The following is a 17,436-nucleotide window of genomic DNA, read 5'->3' on the forward strand; positions in this document are numbered from 1 at the left end:
TTGTTTTTTGATGACCTTTATGTAAAGTTGTCCTCCCTTTCTCTAAAAGGATACACCAGGAAGAGACAGGCTAGATATCTGAGCATACAGATACAATACAATGTGCATAAAAGATTAAACAATGTGCATAAAAGATTAACAGAGGCAAGATTTAGGTTTGTCACAATGACAAGCACAAACTGCATTAAAGTACAAAACAGTTGTAGTGGTCAAAAATATCACACATTTATCTGTACAATTTAACAATACTTAAAGAGGCCCCATTACCTGGCCATCCCTCTCCTCCACATTCTCCCAAAATGATCGGAAATGTCATGTGATCTTGATAAAGTGCACCTGTTAGGCTTAGAAATCAAGAAGCGTTAAATGTGATGGGTCAAGAGAACAACTTGACTTGAGGCAACATCGTGGGGTCTATGATCACAACTTCCTGCGAGGAGCTCATGGCAGGTCATAAAATGGAATGTACTCATTTGGTGACTGATTTTAAAATATGATTCATGATTATGACAATGACACGTAAAGGCTACAAATTAAATGACATGCATAGGCATAATAGGCATTTCTGTAACTGAGGAGGATGATGTGGGATTTTTTATCTTTTATTCCTCTTGTAATAGAATATGCTTTCTCAGGTCATATTGTCCAAACTTGCCATGTTAAAAAGCGAGCGTTTCAATTTCATACAGCTGCTGCCTACAAATGATACATAAAGTATGTACCAATTGTAGAGGAAAAACTCCTTTTCATAAAGAATTTCTTTGTACGGTTGTGCCATTTTCACCTCTAACAGTGAAGTAATACAGTGTCAATGTTATAATTCTGAATCTAACTAAATGGATTAGCTCTCATTAGGAAATGATGTTCATTTAAAAAGTACATTGAGTTCTTTTCCCTTTAAATCCTCCTGGTCTGTCCCACTTTATCCAGTCAGTACAGAATATGGATGACAGAAGAGTGAAAGATGAAATATTACAGAGAACATGCTGACAGCTCTGTCCTTGCAGATCTTGTGATCCAGGGGTGATTTACAGTTACTCTGCCCTTGGTTGGCAGCAGCCTCTTCTATGAATACAGGTATTCATTTTGTAGTATTGAATTTTTGTCTTTGGGCAGGTCACATAGCTTGAAGGCTGCTGATGGTGAAATATCCCAACAAAGAACAGGAAAACCCCTCCAAAAGGTGATTTGATAATTCCAATGTGTATAATTGATTTGAAATGACTGTATACAGCAGCTACCTGCTTCTGATATTAAGAGCTAATCATTACAAACACTGAGCTTGGGAAATTGATTTACAACTCAGTCCGGCCGTCACCAAGCTGGAGAGCTGCTTCTATCCACTTCAAGATACTTTGATCAAAACAGAAACAAAAAGACAATGTTTCACTTTCTATTTGGAACGTCCCTCTAGAACATTAATAGTTTTTCACTGGAATAGTATAAATGGTCCATAACTGTCGGGAAATCTCTCGTTCGTATGTCCTGCTACTGATGCCCCTTCTCCTGGTGTGCCTGAATAACTGTGCCAAGTTGGGCCTGGCATGGCCAGCATCAGAGGATGGAGGATATCCAGGCCACTGCATTACGACACCCCACCCAGAGTTAGTACATCAAAGCAGATGTCACACACCCTCACCGGCTTGTTCAAGTCAAACTTGATGATGGGTATCTCCTTTATAGAGCACTTGTGGCACAACAGGCGCCCACAGTGGCGGCTGAAGTGAAGAGTCGAGGAGGAGACAAGATTAATCACACAGTTTAACAAAAAATGCAAACTAAGTGAAATTAATAAAAACATATATATAAAAAAGCCACACTACTCACCAGTGATGTTTCCGTGTTGTAACACCAAACTTGGCAACACATTCGTAGCAGTTGGACCCATCACACCAAGGGGGCTCTTTGGACAGCATATCTAAACAAATGCAAAAAAAATCCCTAATTACCTAGTTATTGACCCATACATCACTATGGCAGCCAAATACATTGTAGCATATCATTTAATGGGGGGCTGTCGGTTTAATATATGGTGAACACTTCACAGACAATGAAGAGTGAAAACTTACCTAGAAGGCGGAAGAGCAACTGTTTAGTTGCAACTTGGTAGTTGAAAATGTTAATGCCCTGATTATTATTGATGCCTAGTCTAGCCCCAGCCCTCACAATGGCACGGCACAGGTTTGCGTTTCCTTTCATGTAGGCCAGGAGCAGAACTGCAATAAAACACAAACAGGTCACAGTCATTCCACAACAAGTGTACTGTAAGAATTTGTATGTCATATGTACGCTGTTATCTGCAGTAATAAAGAGGCAAGCTACATTACCTGTGTTCCCTTCATTATCTGGTTTGTCCAGAGGATATTCAGGCATACACTCCAGGAACAACTCAAAAATGGCAGCGGCGTTCTCTTTCCCATAATGGCCTAATACGTGCATTGGTGACTGACCCCTAAAAAGACATAATTATATGAAAAAGAGACTGGCATGTTGATACTAGTCTACAGACGGTTATTTAAAAAGCTTCCGCATTATTAATATTCTATTTTTCTGCATTCGATAATGTTGATGTTGTTGCTGTGCTGACCTAATTTCCCAGAGGTATCATTAAAGTCTTTTTGATCTCAAGGACCGTGAAGAAACAGAGTTTACCTGAGATTGAAGGCCTCAGCATCAATGTTGGACTCTGTGAGAAGGGTTCTGACATTGTTAAGGCGGCCCTGCATCACAGCCAGGTGCAGAGCTGGGGAGAAAACAAGAATAGAGAAACGAATAAAATGTTTTTCACAGGGATGATGGAACGTGGTGGTGGTGGGGTAATAATAAACAATCAACTATAAAGAAATTAAAAGCAATGACTCCTCTGAACAAAGCAACATCTACAGACAAGCCGGTTGTGACAACTCGATTGTAATCTCAACTCATCTTGTGTAAAACGAAAACTGAAAAAAAAAAAAAAAAACGCATTATCTTGAGGAACATTCTAGTCAAATTACAATAACCATGTTATTAATACAGCTGGACACCTCTGGTGTAAATGAAACATCAACAGTTGGGCACAGCACTTATGTTTGCACAGTCAGCTATAACACTGCAACACTAACACAACACTAGGTCCCTTGTTGAGTCACTGCTCCAAAATGTGATAGACACCAGTTTCACTTCTCCTGGTCACTGATGACACATTTTAAAAATGTAACCAACATTAAATAAATGATTAATGGTACCATTATTGCCGTTCTCATCCTCAGCAGCAAAGTCTACTCCATTCTCTATCAAAACAGAACAAATAGTGGCCAGGTCCTGCTGGGCAGCCAAATGTAGGGCTGTCTGTCTGTGTTTGGTGAGCTCATTGACTTTGGCTCCGGCAAGCAGCTGGAGACAGAAAAATACAAAATAACAACATTATCAACTGCACTGCTCTTTCAATAACAAACTGGCCGGAATAGTAAATTCAGAGAATGAGGAAAATGTTAGGTTACCAGGTTGCGGACAATGATCTCAGACCCAGCCTGGACAGCCAGGTGGAGAGGGGTGAGTTTGGCTGCATCCTGAACCCTGGAGTTAACATTAGCTTGGACACTGATGAGGAACAAGACACTTTCAATATCCGAATTTTGCACAGCCACGTGGAGAAAATTGCGCCCTTTGTTGTCAACCTAGATGGAAAAAGAAGTTTGATGTCAGGAGAGATTCATGCTGTGGCAGTCCATCCTGCCACAATGACACTGGAGATGAAGACAAACTGGTACATTCCTGTCAGTGTTACCTGCTCAGCAGCACCTGGCTCCCTCTTTAGGATAGCCTCCGCTGCTTTATTGTTCTTGTGCGTCATGGCACAGGCGAAGGGTGTCATTCCTTGACGGTCACGGATGTTAAGACGAATGTCCGGATGGGAAATGAGGAGCTGTATAATGACATTGTGCTGATTGCTAATGGCAGCATGGATGGGAGCTCTGCCCTCTGCATCCTGACAGAAAGTGACAGACACAGTGAAAAAGTGTTAAAATGCAACACATTACAACTCATTCAGCAATCTCTCATTAGATGTAAGCTTCAGTGACAGGAAGAAATGCGCAAGGAGGATCAGACAAAAGTTGAGCCATTGCTCTGATGGGACTGACTTGTGTATTAACATTGGCTCCAAACTCCAGAAGGCACTGCACCACATCCTCCAATCCCCAGCTGCTTGCCAGGTGGAGGGGTGTTTGTCCATCTCGGGCTTCTTCGTCTCCCTCCCCGTTGGGGCCTGGCTGCCTGGGGCTGTTCACATCACAACCACTATACAGACATGAGGCACAGAGAGAAAGTTAAGACAGCTATTGAAAGATCTTCACTAATATATGTCTACAATCATTGTTGACAGACAGCATACCAAGCATGTTATGAAACAGTTCAAAATCTGGTAACCGATCGCACTGTTGAAATTTACAACAAACACATGAACATTTGTTTAGCAACTGTTCTGTTGAATTTTTTATCTGACATCATTGACATATGTGTTGTTTTATGAGTATGCCCATATGCAAAAGGTTGACAGTTTAGGAAAATGTGTGTATCCAAGGCTGGGATTAAGTATTAAAACCTAATGGTATAGAGAACTGACACACCTGCGGATGAGGAAGCAGGCAGAGACCTCATTATTTTCATCAACAGCTCTGTGCAGGAGGGTCTGCTGGCAGCCAGACGGGCCGGTGCTCCAACAAGTTGCATCACAGCCATGGCGGACCTAGAGGGGACAAACAGGAGTCACAGTCAAAATGCAAGAAAATATGATTGTTTCCCCTGGAAGAAATCTTTAAAGAGTAACCACACACCAATTTTTAAAAAAAAACAAAAAAAAACAAAACACTATACACATAATCACATAGGTCTATGTTGGCATATGATGTTATTACAGGTGATTTATTGTGACATTTTGTGTATATTTTTCTGCTCAAAATGAGCTTATTTCTGTCTGCCTGGATTTGAAAATTCAGTTCCAAAAAACAACAAGCAAGTGTCACCCACTTTCTAAAGATAGAAACCTCAAAATAATGCTGTAATGTATAACAGTATAAATATCAGACCAGCGGCTAACTGTAGCCTCAGTTCATGCCTCTTACACAGAGCTGCTAGCAGCGTTAGCAAGTCTGATCTTGTTAGAGACAAGTAACACGTCGTGCTACTCAGAGAACCATGGTTATGCAAATCACCAAAAGATGTATTCCTTTTCTGTGGAAGTAAACTGGGCCTGCCGACAATGAACTGTGCTATATTCAGAGAATTTTCAAGATACTCAGGGATGACGACAGTAACATTAACATGAGAAACAGCAGGGCTACGGCTACGTACTGACATTCCCCCACAGAGACACCGGAGAGCCTGTCAGCCTCTCTGAGCCGCTAGCTCAGCTACAACACAGGTATGGTACCGCACAGAAACTTTCAAACATTCAAAGGGCCATGAATGTGTTTCTAGTGACTGTCAAAGCTCCAACGGACTCTCTGTGTTTCCAGCGCGGACACGGAGAGTCTGACAGCAGCCACTCATGGATGGTTAGCTCCGACTACCAGCTCTACATTGCTATTCATGCTACATTGAGCAGCGATCATCAGTCTGTCACATTGTTGGTAAGTAACTCTGGCCGGTGTATCCTTTTCTCTCACATCACACGCTATGTAGCTATGAGGCTACGCCCCCTACAGTTGTCCTGTGTAGTACTCTGCTGCATTTTTTAAATATGGTGGGATGGAGAAAGCTAGCAGAATTTGGGTGTGTAGTTACCCTTTAATACATATACACAGTTTATAACAAGGCTATAGAGCAGAGTAAGTGCTACTGGTGTGAATAAATGTCTTTTGGGTTTTATGCAGCCGTCTGGTATATACAATAACTTTGTTTTCGCTCCCTTTCTCTATCTCATCAGAGGAGGCTGCCGTGAAGCTGTGCAAAATATTAGATGTTCTACGGAAATATAAAACACCACTAATGTTTAAATTAATTCAAGGGTAAGTATTTCATTTTTCCTGTTTGGATAAAGTATTCCTGTCATTAAAATTCCTTACAAATATCATTTTAACACTGCTATTTCCCTTTCGACTTAATAAAAGTACTCAATATAAAAGCACTTTGATTTGCAGATGATTCCATTCCAAGATAACCACATGCATCTACCTCTGAGCTGACATCTCATTAAGGTTTTATTTCATCTTTAGTACAGTTTCATGCAAGTTTACAACTGGCAATAAAGCAATTAGAAACTAGGATGTACTATGAACTCATTTGTCTTACCAGCGTGGATGCAATATCTTCCAGGCCATTCTCCAGAGCCAGCCACAAAGGAGGGTCTCCTTTGTCATCCACCACAGACATATCAGCTCCTCGTGTGCAAATGGCATCCACCACCAGTGGCAGCTGGTTACTGATGGCCAACTGTAGTGCTGTTTGTCCCTCCTGGGTCCTGGTAGTGGAGGAAAAAAATGCAGACATAAGATACAGAATCAGTACTAAATCAATATATATTTTCCATGTATCAGTCATTGTGGATTCTGACAGGTTGTATAAAATCATGCCCTAGATTACATCACAGGAAAGGGCCCTAATTGTAACATTATCAGACACAATGAATGTCCTCAAAAGTAACTACACATTACTCATGCACCAATCCAGTGCAGCAGTTTTGTGTTTCCATTACAGTGTAACTGAATCTGGTTCACATAACAGAAGATAGGGGCACAAGGCACCAAGCTTGAGCAGCAATAACTTTGTGTCTGTGTCAATTTGTGTCTGGCTAGGGACTTTTGTTGCATGTCATTCCCCATCTCTCTCCCCTCTCATTTCCTGTCATCTCTCTACCGTCTGTTGACTAATAAAGGCATAGAGTGACAAAAACAAACAAAAAACACTCCATAGCTGCACTAAATGCTTTACAACTGCAGTATAACCAAGGCGTTACCTGACATTGATGTCTGCCTGATGCTCAAGAAGGAAGAGGGCACTCTTGCTGTCCTGTCTTTGGATAGCCATGTGAAGCAGAGTTTGTCCATTGGACATAGTGTCATTGATAGAAGCCCCTGAGCCCAGCAGCTGAGCTGCTATGGTGTGCATACCTGACAGGAACAGATTGAACGTGTAAACATCACTTACAAAGATCAACATGCAAACTAGCAACAAGGATATGCCCTCCAATAACATTTTGATAATGCAAAATCAACTGTATTACATCTTCTCCATGGAGATGTATTGCTGTGTACCTGTCCAGAGGGCCAAGCCCAGCACTGTCTGGTCCACGGAGTCTTTGAGGCTGAAGTCTGGAATGATCTGGAAGTTGTTGGTGGCATGAAGTGCATTGGCTGCAATAGGGTCAACAAGAAAGATGTCAGTGGATCCATTTCAGGACGTTCGAGGACAGAGAAAACGTGTAGTGAGGACAAGCAGACATCACTTAACATACCTGACATTTGTTTGCTATTTAGTCACAAGCATTCAAATGTATAAAACATGTGCTGACCTTTTTGCTCAAGGATGACAGAGACCACGTCTGGGTGGTTGTGAGCAATAGCCATGTGAAGGGGGGTCTGCAAAGCCACATCAAGGGTGTCGTCAGACAGAGCCTTCTGGGTCTGCAGGTTGGGGTTGGCCCCCTGCTGGAGCAGCTCTGCTGTCAGGCTCGCCAGGCCACAGCGACATGCTGTATGAAGCGGGCTCTCACCCTGGAGGAAGGTAAAGGGATGAATAATATTTTTTATTTGTAACAAATAAAAATTTCATCTTAAGATTTAAGTTAAGCTACTTTCTTTTAAGGCAGATATCAAAATTCAGACAGACTAATGCCAATATAAGACTGCATTCCACTGCATGTAACTGATGTCTATAATCAGCTATCCTCATTGACACGAGAAATATATTGTTATTTTTCTTCTCCTTTTACCCATGAATAAAATGAGAGGATGAGAACAAAGCTGCATTTGTCATTTTCTCCAGCTGGCCTAATTTTGATAAAACTCAGAAAGGTTGATGCATTTTATCACTGTGCTCTGACCTTAAAAATCCTGACTTTAATTGCAGTGTCCTCAGGCCAATCAGTGTTATTTTTCAAGCTGTTAAAGGACATACCACCTGGTCTGTTTTTATTCGGAAGGAAGAAGCCTCATATTACTGACTGGTCCACTGGATACCCATACATACTATTATTGTTTTAGGTGAATGTTATTTTTTCAGTATGAAATTGACATCTCCCACATCACTAAGCCACCCTTCTGCCCATCAACGACAGGTGACTAGTACAAATATTACCTGTGAGATATTCATCAAACCTATATCATGTGTTATGTAACGTTCATACATACCCATTTGTTGACATGGTTGACCTTTGCCCCATGAGTGGCTAGGAACAGAGCAGCTGCCTCATTGCCTGCCCGTGCTGCTCTCTGCATGAGGCAGTTTTCTACAGGGGATAAAAATGAATGGTGATGAAGATTAAAAATTATATTAAAAAAAGGCAAACACACTGTTCCATTCAGAAAGTGCAAGGTGAGGTTAATACACAGTACCTGTGGTGGTGTCAGGTGCGTCAGGGTTGCTTCCTCTCTGGATAAGCTGGGCTGCAAAGCTATTCTCATCAAACGAAGTGCCGTTCACCACCGGTGCATCATCCTCAAATGGGTTTACTGAGGTGTCTGAAGACACAGTGATATACTGCAGGGCCAACCACAGAGCTGTGCTGCCCTCATGGTCCTTCAGTTCAAGGTCAAGCCTAACAAGATGGACAGATTACACGCAGGATTATCTTTAGAGTTTTACCAGGGTCACATTATGTGTTCTGAAATATTGGTGCCTTCAAACAATGTTGTGTTCATGAGAAATTTTGAAATCAAAATTTTCTGATGATGGCTCTAATTCACAAACTCTGTTTACTGGTGATCTTAAAAATGACAGAGCCTATGACAGTAGGTTACATTTGTCAGTATTGCATAGAAAAACAAAAAAATTAAAAGGAAATAAGAAGGAATCACACATTGTGCATTTTAGACAATTTACTAGCTATGGTGATCTCATGACTTCAACTAATTGAACACCAGGCACGCTGTGTGTGACTTTCCATTTCAAAAATAAACTCACTAATTCCATTTGAAGGCTGAAAAAAAAAACTCACTGTTTGCACTGTAGTAGCTGGTTGAACACTGGCTCATTCCCTGAAGCCACAGCTTCATGCAGTGGAGTTCTAAAACAAAGACAAAGCATATCATAGATCATATCAAGCCCCTTCATATGCTTACACTGTGGTTGGCCACCTTTGCAATCATATAAAGTTCATAAACCAAAGAGTTACATGACCTACCTGCCCTTGCTGTTTTGCATGTTGGGGTTGGCTCCGGTCTTGAGCAGAGCCTCTGCGATTCGTGCCATACCGCTCATCACTTCCACTGAGTGTTTCTTGGGGCTAAAAGAACAGACCAGGTGAAGTGGGGTTTCCACCGCCCCCACTGTCGCCGCGTTCACCTGAGCTGAGTGGCGAATCAGGAAGATGGAGGCAAATTCATCACCTGGAAGAAGAGGAAGAAAAGTCAACAGTAATTAAGAGAGAAATTTCATCCAATGGTTTTGCTGTTTTCATGTATTAACTTGAAAAATGTATTATGAACACAGCAGCCAAGTCTGTACAAGACAAAACCTTGAAAATGGGTAAAGTTATATTTCACATAAAATGGTTGTTGAATGATTTGTTGAAGTTGGTATCTTGGCTGATATATTTCTAAGTGAAAACTCTCGACAACTAAGCCACAAGTATATTTTTGGAAACCCACAAGAAACAAGAAACACACATGGATGAGTATTACTAAAGTAGTGACTGCCCACCTCTTTGGATGGCCTTATGCAGAAGGCTCCAGCCGCTCTGGTCCACCATATCCACATCAGCTTTGTTGTTAACCAGAGTGGTGGCAATACTTTCCAATTTTCGAGACAGTGCCAGGTCTAGTGCCAGATCACCGTTGTTGTCCAGTTCATTCAGCTTTGCAGGCAACTAAAACCAAGAGGTAACAACGTCAAAAACAACATGTAAAACCTGTTTATAGCGTAATGAGAAACGTTTATTCTACCCTACTGGTTACATTGTAACAAATGAAAAAGACACATTAATTAGTAAGCGGTTAATAAAAGGGTATCTGTGGGTAACTGACCTGCGAGTCCATCTCGATGAGATAGAGAAAGACCACATCTTCTCGTTCGACTTTGATGGCTTTGTGGAGAGGATACTCTGTTTTAGACTTGATCATCTTGTACAGAAGTTGGGCACTCATGGTGCTGAAGTCTTCTTTCCTCAGATCATCCTAATAAAAGACGGTCAATGAATCACACCACAGTGTCAGTGTAAAATATCAGAACTGGAACAAAAAAACAATAAATAAGTGTCACCCGTTTTCTAAAAATAGAAAACTCGACATAATGCTGTATTTATAACAGACAAGCCGGAGAATTTCTCTCTTTCATGAAAAGCAGTTATCAGAGCATGAGAACAGCAGAAAAAAAGGAGACCGAGGTGTGAAAAGCTAGTGACAGTTAACAACTATTTTGTACACCCAAGTCGTAAAGAGATAACCTTGACAACTGCCGAGTTGTGGCCTCTCTGGATTTATTGTATCATAAATGATGAGACGATACACACTTGTGAGACAGCACATTTCTGATGTGACAAAAAGGGAGTAAATGTGAGGAGATTAACCCACAGAGAAATACAAGGTAAGGTTAAAAGTGGTTGGTGGATTCTAAGGTGGCATACTTCTGAAACAAAGAGATTTTGATGAAAACAGTTAGGTATATAGATGATCAAATTATCCAGACAGCTGGTAGCAGACAGAAAACTGATATGGTTTGGTGACGCATCACTTTCCATGCCAGCAGCTCTGCGAGTACATCACTGGAAACAAATCTCAGCTGTTCATCCATCCTACACACGTATGCCGATACACCCCCTCTGAGTCGCCTAGTTGGCCATGTTACAATCGCTGTCTGAAGGTACCCACCCAGTGACTGGCTATGATCTCCCCACAGTAGTTCATCAGGGTGGTAGCATTTAGCTCCTCAGCTGTCTGGTAGAAGCGAATGCAATTCCTGACATTCACCGAGGACATTACGCCTTTTTCACACCTGCCCCAGAGGAGAAACAAATGTATTTTCAGGCCGTTATGACACATATGTTGCACTATAAAATGTGATCACTAGCAACAGTTAAAGCATAAGAGTAGCCTGCAAAGTAAAACTCAGTATGTATATGACTTGTGCTGACCTCTCTCTGAGCAGCTGAAGCTGGAAGCGGTTGGCCAGCTTCATCAAGTCGATAAGAAAGGCATCATCCTGACTAAGTTCCAACTCATCAGTGTATGCCCAGCGCAACATCGCTGTAGCAACCTCAGGTTTGCAATCTGGAAATGCATCATATCAGACAATCAGGAATTTACAAACCTGATGGATTTCTGAGGATAAATTGATATTTTCAATCTCAAACAATGAACTTAAAAGATGACAAAGAAAATGACATCCATTTACTCCTCAATCTAGAAAAACTAGAATACCCTCTATAAAAACACTTGTTTATAGCTACATTCATATTTCTCGGGCAGTCATTCACTCACACAAACCTTACTGATTAGCTTACTGGAAAATCTGCATGAAGGCCAAAACTCTGTCCAGTGTTGGACTTTGACAGTCTGCATAATTCACTCCAAAATAAATATTCAGTCGTCATCTATTAACCCTTAAGTATGATGACTGGCAGAGGGGTGAGTAAATAATGAGTGGATTTTCATTATGATTCAAGCTACTACATCAACACAGTGATGTCACACCAGGGTTGCTCACCAGATAGGTCCAGTTCAGAGGTGGAGGCCAGGTTGGCCAGACTCCAGACATCACTACGAGCAGCCAACACAAACTTATGGGCACGGAGCTTCTCGCCTGCGACATTCACATTCAGATCACTGCAAAACAAACATGTTCATCACTGAGAAACCATGTTATAAATATTATAGGTCTTCAAAAATGACGAAACTAGACATAAAGAACATCTGTAACTGAACTTTTCAAACATTCTCTGTTGCCACACTCAACAAATGTGGCAACATAGAGTGGCTCTATCACCAACGCACACCAGAGCAGACACAAAACTACAAAATAACATTTGCGGGACTGGTGGACCTGCAAAATCTCAAACAAAATGTGTACCCATCCATTCCAGCAACCATCATCCTCACCTGTACTGTTCCTGCTGATAGAGTTCGGCCACGATGTCCAGCAGACGGCTAATGAAGGTGTCTGCAGCTGCAGGGCTGTTGGAGCCCTGGCCAGAGGCCTGAGCAGCAAGCACGGCACAGCGCCTCTCTGTGTCGGCCAGCTTCTGCTGCATCTTCACATACTCCTGCCTGAGCAGGGCCAGGTGCTTCTGCAGCTTGGCCACCTCCTCTGTCCCACATCAAGGTAAAGGAGACAGACAGAGGGCAAAACAAGATACACAATTACCAAAAGTAGGTTAGAAATGGACTCTCTGAAGCACCTTTCCTCTGAAAGTAAAAGGGATGCTCCAAAGTTCAATGGTGCCAATATGAAGCAGCTAGTATTTAGGATTTATAATACACAATTTTTTTTCCCCAAAAATGTATCTTTACAAAAACATCACAGTCGTTTTAAGATGATTCTTATGTCAGTGATGACACAGCAATACAGTGTGAACTTGTGAACTGGATTTGCTAAATGTGACTTGAGCCATTATGTTTTCATAACTGGCTTATTTCTTGTTAGAAGCACTTTCCTTATCACTGAAGTTGCAGAGAAAATGTTGATTTTCAGCATTCCCTGAGTAAGGCATACAAGAAGCAAATTTACGAATTTTAAATATGAACTATGGCAGAATCTAAGGAGGGTAGTTTTGTCTGGACAAACGTCTCTTATTCCTCTAAGTGCAATACACTTTTTTTTTCCTCCAAATTTTCGTGTTACAACACAGATTCATGTCTCAGCCATGAGTCCATGGAGTTTCACTGAGGCCCACTTCCTTCCTTTAAAACCAGTAAAGTTTTAGTGAAGAAAGAATGCTGAGACGGCACGTTACTTTGTCCTCCCTCGTAAACCGTTACTGGCACAGCTACTGGTCATGAGGAACAGAAGGGGGGTGTTTCTACAAACCACCTGATCAGCTCAACGCAGGAAGGGCGAAATGCTGGAGCAGCAGCTTAGGACCAACTGACCAGCCACTGGACAAATTCTTATACTATCCATCTTCATTTAGCAGAATTTAGCAGGCATCCCGAATGCATCTGCTAAGCAAATATTTAACTCAAGCTTTGAATAGTTCCTCTTAAGACAGCCTTATATACAACAAACAATGCACGTATTAATGTGGTCTATTTTGTCAGGACTTGTGAACATGATACACTCTTCCAGACTTTTGTAGAGCAACAAGCCAATGTTTAAAAATAAAAAACAATGAAAATACGATGAAACTTATGACAAGATAATTCTGGAACCGCAAGGATATTTTTACAGAAAAACAAATGTCTTTTCTTCTTCATGTACTGTTAATTCATTTAAGTGAAGGTTCAAACAATCATTTAACATGTCCAAATTACTGTTTTCCTAGTCAGTAGCAACAGAGCAGCTCCATACGCAACACTAACGAGCACAGATTGGAGTGTTTGTTCTCTGGATTCAAATTGGTAAGTAGATTTCCCTTAAGGAGGAACACACAGCAGACATTCCCTTCTGTCTGGGTGGTGCCCTTGGCCGTGGCACTTCTACCAGGTGGTGCAGATGATACCTGACAGGGAGTGACACCTTCCCTGTCCCGTTGTTTACCTTATAATTAACGGAGCAGACATCTAATTGTGTTTACAAAGCATGTCTTCATGAGCAACACAGCGACAGTTAGCGTTCACTCTAATTGAAACTCTACTGTTGACAATGTGATGCGATCCGTTACGTTTAGCTAAACATTGCCGCTAGCCGAGATAATTTGAACATTATGTAAGTTAATATAGGATTTATTTTTTATTAAGTAGTAAACTAGCAACCTGCCTAAATAAAAAATGATTCTCCGCAGTCCAAGCCACCAACATCTCTTGGCCGGTTCGGCTAAGTCGAAGCTGTAAAATTCAGCTAGCAACATCAACGAGAGCTAACGACAGAGGTTGGTCACTGAGACAGGACGACTGTCGCAGTGCTTCGTATTTTCAACCACAGACAACGTACGGTTCATTAAACTGCCAGGACACTAGTTGATTCAGCCCGATAGATCAACAAGCATACGAAGAGAAAAGGTAGTGTACCAAATAGTAAAAAAAATCTATCTCATACCTTCCGCCATGTTGCTCAGCGTTAGCTCCGTGGCCTGACGGTCTCTATCGCGATATGACGAGAAGGTGGAGAGGAGGCAGTGGTGCTGCGTTCATGTGCTTCTCAAAAACACGTTCATTGACCATTATCCATGTCACATGATGACCATTATCATTCCTGCAGTGAATTAACGATATAATTTAAGTATAATTTGAGGCATGTCTTTTAATTAACAAAAGGTTAATACCAGCTCCAAAGTGGATCTTTTTCCATACTGAAAACTAAAATGTGTTAACTACATGGATTTTCTCTGCCACAAATGCAGGTCGATGACAATTTTACAGCTTCTTGTGATTTGATTGTGAGCATGAAAATACGGAGGATTATCTCCAATGACGAGTTTAAAAAAGGCAGTATGTAAATCCAGATTGGTGAGCGCCTGTCAAAGGTATGTTGCCCTCAGGTGCTCCTGCTAAAGTCCTATCACTCACATGAGAAGTCATACTGATAACAGTGGACTCCACAGTACATGGTGGATTCGACTGAAGTCCATATATACATTTGCTCACCTAACTTTTGTTATTAAAAAAACATGTTTGGAGGGTTTAGTATCAAAGTGGTGAAATGGCAAATGATGGGCAGGAAGCTGTTGTATAATCAGTGATAACTACAGACATGTCAACCACAAGCTAAATCAACATATTAAGAGCTGTGTTGGTTTTACATTTTGTCACAAACACTTGATTTTGCTCACCATAATGCTACAATAGCGATAAATGTAAAGATTGCCTCATTTAAGGCTAGTGGCACATCCTATTAAAATCCCCTGGAGTATGTAGGAGTTTGTGGTCTATAACAATTAAGCTCTCAAATCAATACATACATTTATCAAAGTACTGTATGGTGGAAATAGGACTGCTGTTGTTTGTTGTGCAATGATCAGACAGACATAGCTGACGCTCACTTTGCATTACTTTCAGAGCACTAAGTATATTGTATTTGGCCAAAGATAGTGAATGAAATAAGACAGAAAAATCATGTGGGACTCACAGTTTGTGTGATAATCACATTTCTAAAGCTAGTTGACTGCAATGTATTTGTGGAGAGGCAAGACTGAACAAGAGAAACTGTTTACACACTTACAGGTGCCAGTGAACCATGCCTAAAAGCATATTTTGTATACAGGTAAGTTATTGTTAGCTCTGATGATTCAAATATTTGGCTGTGAGCCTTGTAATCAACCACACTGGATTCATTTAGTGACTGTAACCCAAAAGGAAGAAAAATCTGTGGATAAAAACAACTACTGACTAACAGAGTTCATAAAAGATGAGCAGAAAAAGAGGCACAATCCCCTCGATCCATAATAAATGATTAATGTAAAGAATAGCATACCAAAATATATGATTTATGACATCTGTCTAAATATCTGCAATATTTAGAGGATATGTTTGACTTTTGAAGTACTGTGAAAGAAAACCAGATCTAAAAAATGCCATTCTAAAAATGGATATTGTTAGTGCAATGAAAATGCTCTGTGTACATAAGAGGTTTCTGTTGTCTTTGTCATGAGCAAGATGTAATTCATGTTGTATCCAAAACACACCTGAATGAAATACACAAGTAAATATTGAAAAAAAGTCATATTTTAGAAGAACTCACTACAGGTGACAGGTTTCATAACATGAAAAATATACATCAGTATTTTGTCTTTGTACATTAGGCAAAACTGCAATAGTTCAGTGAGCAGAATAATCATGAGATTGTGGATCAGGGGAAAGAGCAACAAAACAAAATGGGCACACATACTGTACACACAAACACTCAAACATTCGCAAACAAAAATTCCAGAAACATTCAGCAAAAAACAAACCAAAACAAAAAAAGTAAGATAAAGCATGCATAACAATTCCTACTGAGGACAACACAGACAAAGAAAAAAAAAAAAAAAACGGCTGCTAAAATAACAGAATACTGGAGGAGAGGACCTCAAATTGTATCAGGATATCAAAAATTAACGTGTACACTTCATACTAGGGAAGTTATTGCTACACCAAATTGTTTCCAATGCCGTAATTATACAGATCCCCTGTGTACTGGCTATTAAATAAATTCATACACGGGTGACACACAATTTCTGCATCTTTTTTCAACATTTTCAACACTTGTTCAATGCAGGGTGAAGTGGCCAAGCATTTTATTAGGAGGCACTTTTGAAAAAAGATAAACAAAATTTAGCATGCACAAAAATCAATGGGTATGTTGTCTTTCTTAAGTCAACTGAGCGGGATGGTAAGACTTATAATTGATAAAAGAAAAACTAAATCATTCAGGTACACATATGATGTGGAGTTCTGAAAGTGTTAAAAGAATCCACGAGAAACAGCTGTGTATTTTAATACGGTGGTATTCCATGAAAAAAAAAAACCTTCAGTCACATCATTCATCTCGCTTGAATCAATCAAGCTCTTCACAAGTGACATTCCTCCAACAGCATCACAATTCTCTCTCTATTTAAGACCTCCTGTTCAAACAATCTAAAGAGAACAAATGCATGCTGGAGTTGAGAAAGGGAAAATGGACAAAAATAAATCTATCTGAACCAGCGCTATTCATTTGGTCTAAGTGACTTGATGGATGGAAAGGGAGCTTATATATTATCCGGTTTAGTCTGTGCTATATACATGTCTTTACAATATCTTCCTGAATGTTGAAGCAGTTCATAGACTTGAAAAATGTTTTATCATCTTCTGTTTTTTTTTTCTTTTTGTTATTTTTGAGTTGGCACTTGCTTGGCGGTTTTCTGTCAGCCTTGGTAGTCACTGTTATGTTCTATTGCAGCCTACAGTAGCCAGTCTGTTCCTGCCAGAATAAAAGGAGGACAAGCCTGGCAACAGGGTGGAAGAGTGCAGGAAACAGTGCCATGTTGATTTTCAATTGGAGACCTGTGAGAAAGCACATAACAAATCATTTACAAAAAATTAGTAAGAAAGCAACAAGGCCAATCAACAGAGTCATATTGTCTACAAGTAGAGGCACAAACAATTAACAATAGACTTCAGATTGAGCACACATCCAGTTGGTGTACCAGGCTGCAGAGCTGTTGCTATGATTTTCATGCACAAAGTT

At 40.6% G+C, this 17,436-nt stretch overlaps 3 protein-coding genes across 3 annotated transcripts in view; 1 reads left to right on the forward strand and 2 right to left on the reverse strand.

The window, feature by feature from the left end:
- Window positions 1-14,394, reverse strand: ankfy1 (ankyrin repeat and FYVE domain containing 1). Its single transcript, XM_042431586.1, has 25 exons — window positions 14,329-14,394; window positions 12,234-12,441; window positions 11,842-11,960; window positions 11,270-11,405; window positions 11,007-11,130; window positions 10,164-10,313; window positions 9,841-10,006; window positions 9,323-9,527; window positions 9,137-9,205; window positions 8,535-8,737; window positions 8,331-8,428; window positions 7,493-7,694; window positions 7,236-7,334; window positions 6,938-7,091; window positions 6,274-6,442; window positions 4,611-4,729; window positions 4,125-4,281; window positions 3,770-3,970; window positions 3,483-3,659; window positions 3,228-3,375; window positions 2,653-2,743; window positions 2,328-2,452; window positions 2,070-2,216; window positions 1,828-1,918; window positions 1-1,718 (listed from the first exon to the last, which is right to left on the reverse strand). Exons 1-25 carry the CDS (start codon window positions 14,336-14,338, stop codon window positions 1,586-1,588), a joined length of 3,501 nt encoding a protein of 1,166 aa, XP_042287520.1. The 5' UTR covers window positions 14,339-14,394; the 3' UTR covers window positions 1-1,585.
- Window positions 13,501-17,436, forward strand: part of spns3 (spinster homolog 3 (Drosophila)) — a 21,897-nt gene continuing 17,961 nt past the window's right edge. The window contains exon 1 of the mRNA XM_042431588.1: window positions 13,501-13,691. The gene's annotated coding sequence lies outside the window, so the exon portion shown is untranslated. The remainder of the gene's footprint in view (window positions 13,692-17,436) is intronic.
- Window positions 15,936-17,436, reverse strand: part of ube2g1a (ubiquitin-conjugating enzyme E2G 1a (UBC7 homolog, yeast)) — a 6,460-nt gene continuing 4,959 nt past the window's right edge. Inside the window, exon 6 of the mRNA XM_042431591.1 lies at window positions 15,936-17,252. The gene's annotated coding sequence lies outside the window, so the exon portion shown is untranslated. The remainder of the gene's footprint in view (window positions 17,253-17,436) is intronic.

The sequence above is a fragment of the Thunnus maccoyii genome, chromosome 13 (genome assembly GCF_910596095.1).
Source record: "Thunnus maccoyii chromosome 13, fThuMac1.1, whole genome shotgun sequence".
Lineage (NCBI taxonomy): Eukaryota > Metazoa > Chordata > Actinopteri > Scombriformes > Scombridae > Thunnus > Thunnus maccoyii.

What these genes read in the sequence shown, in the direction of transcription:
- ankfy1 (XM_042431586.1), bottom strand. An exon ending in CTTCAGCTGCTCAGAGAGAG is followed by an intron (nt 11,131 to 11,269) that starts GTCAGCACAAGT and finishes CCTCTGGGGCAG; the next exon opens with GTGTGAAAAAGGCGTAATGT. An exon ending in GTTGCTCTTCCGCCTTCTAG is followed by an intron (nt 1,919 to 2,069) that starts GTAAGTTTTCAC and finishes GCATTTGTTTAG; the next exon opens with ATATGCTGTCCAAAGAGCCC.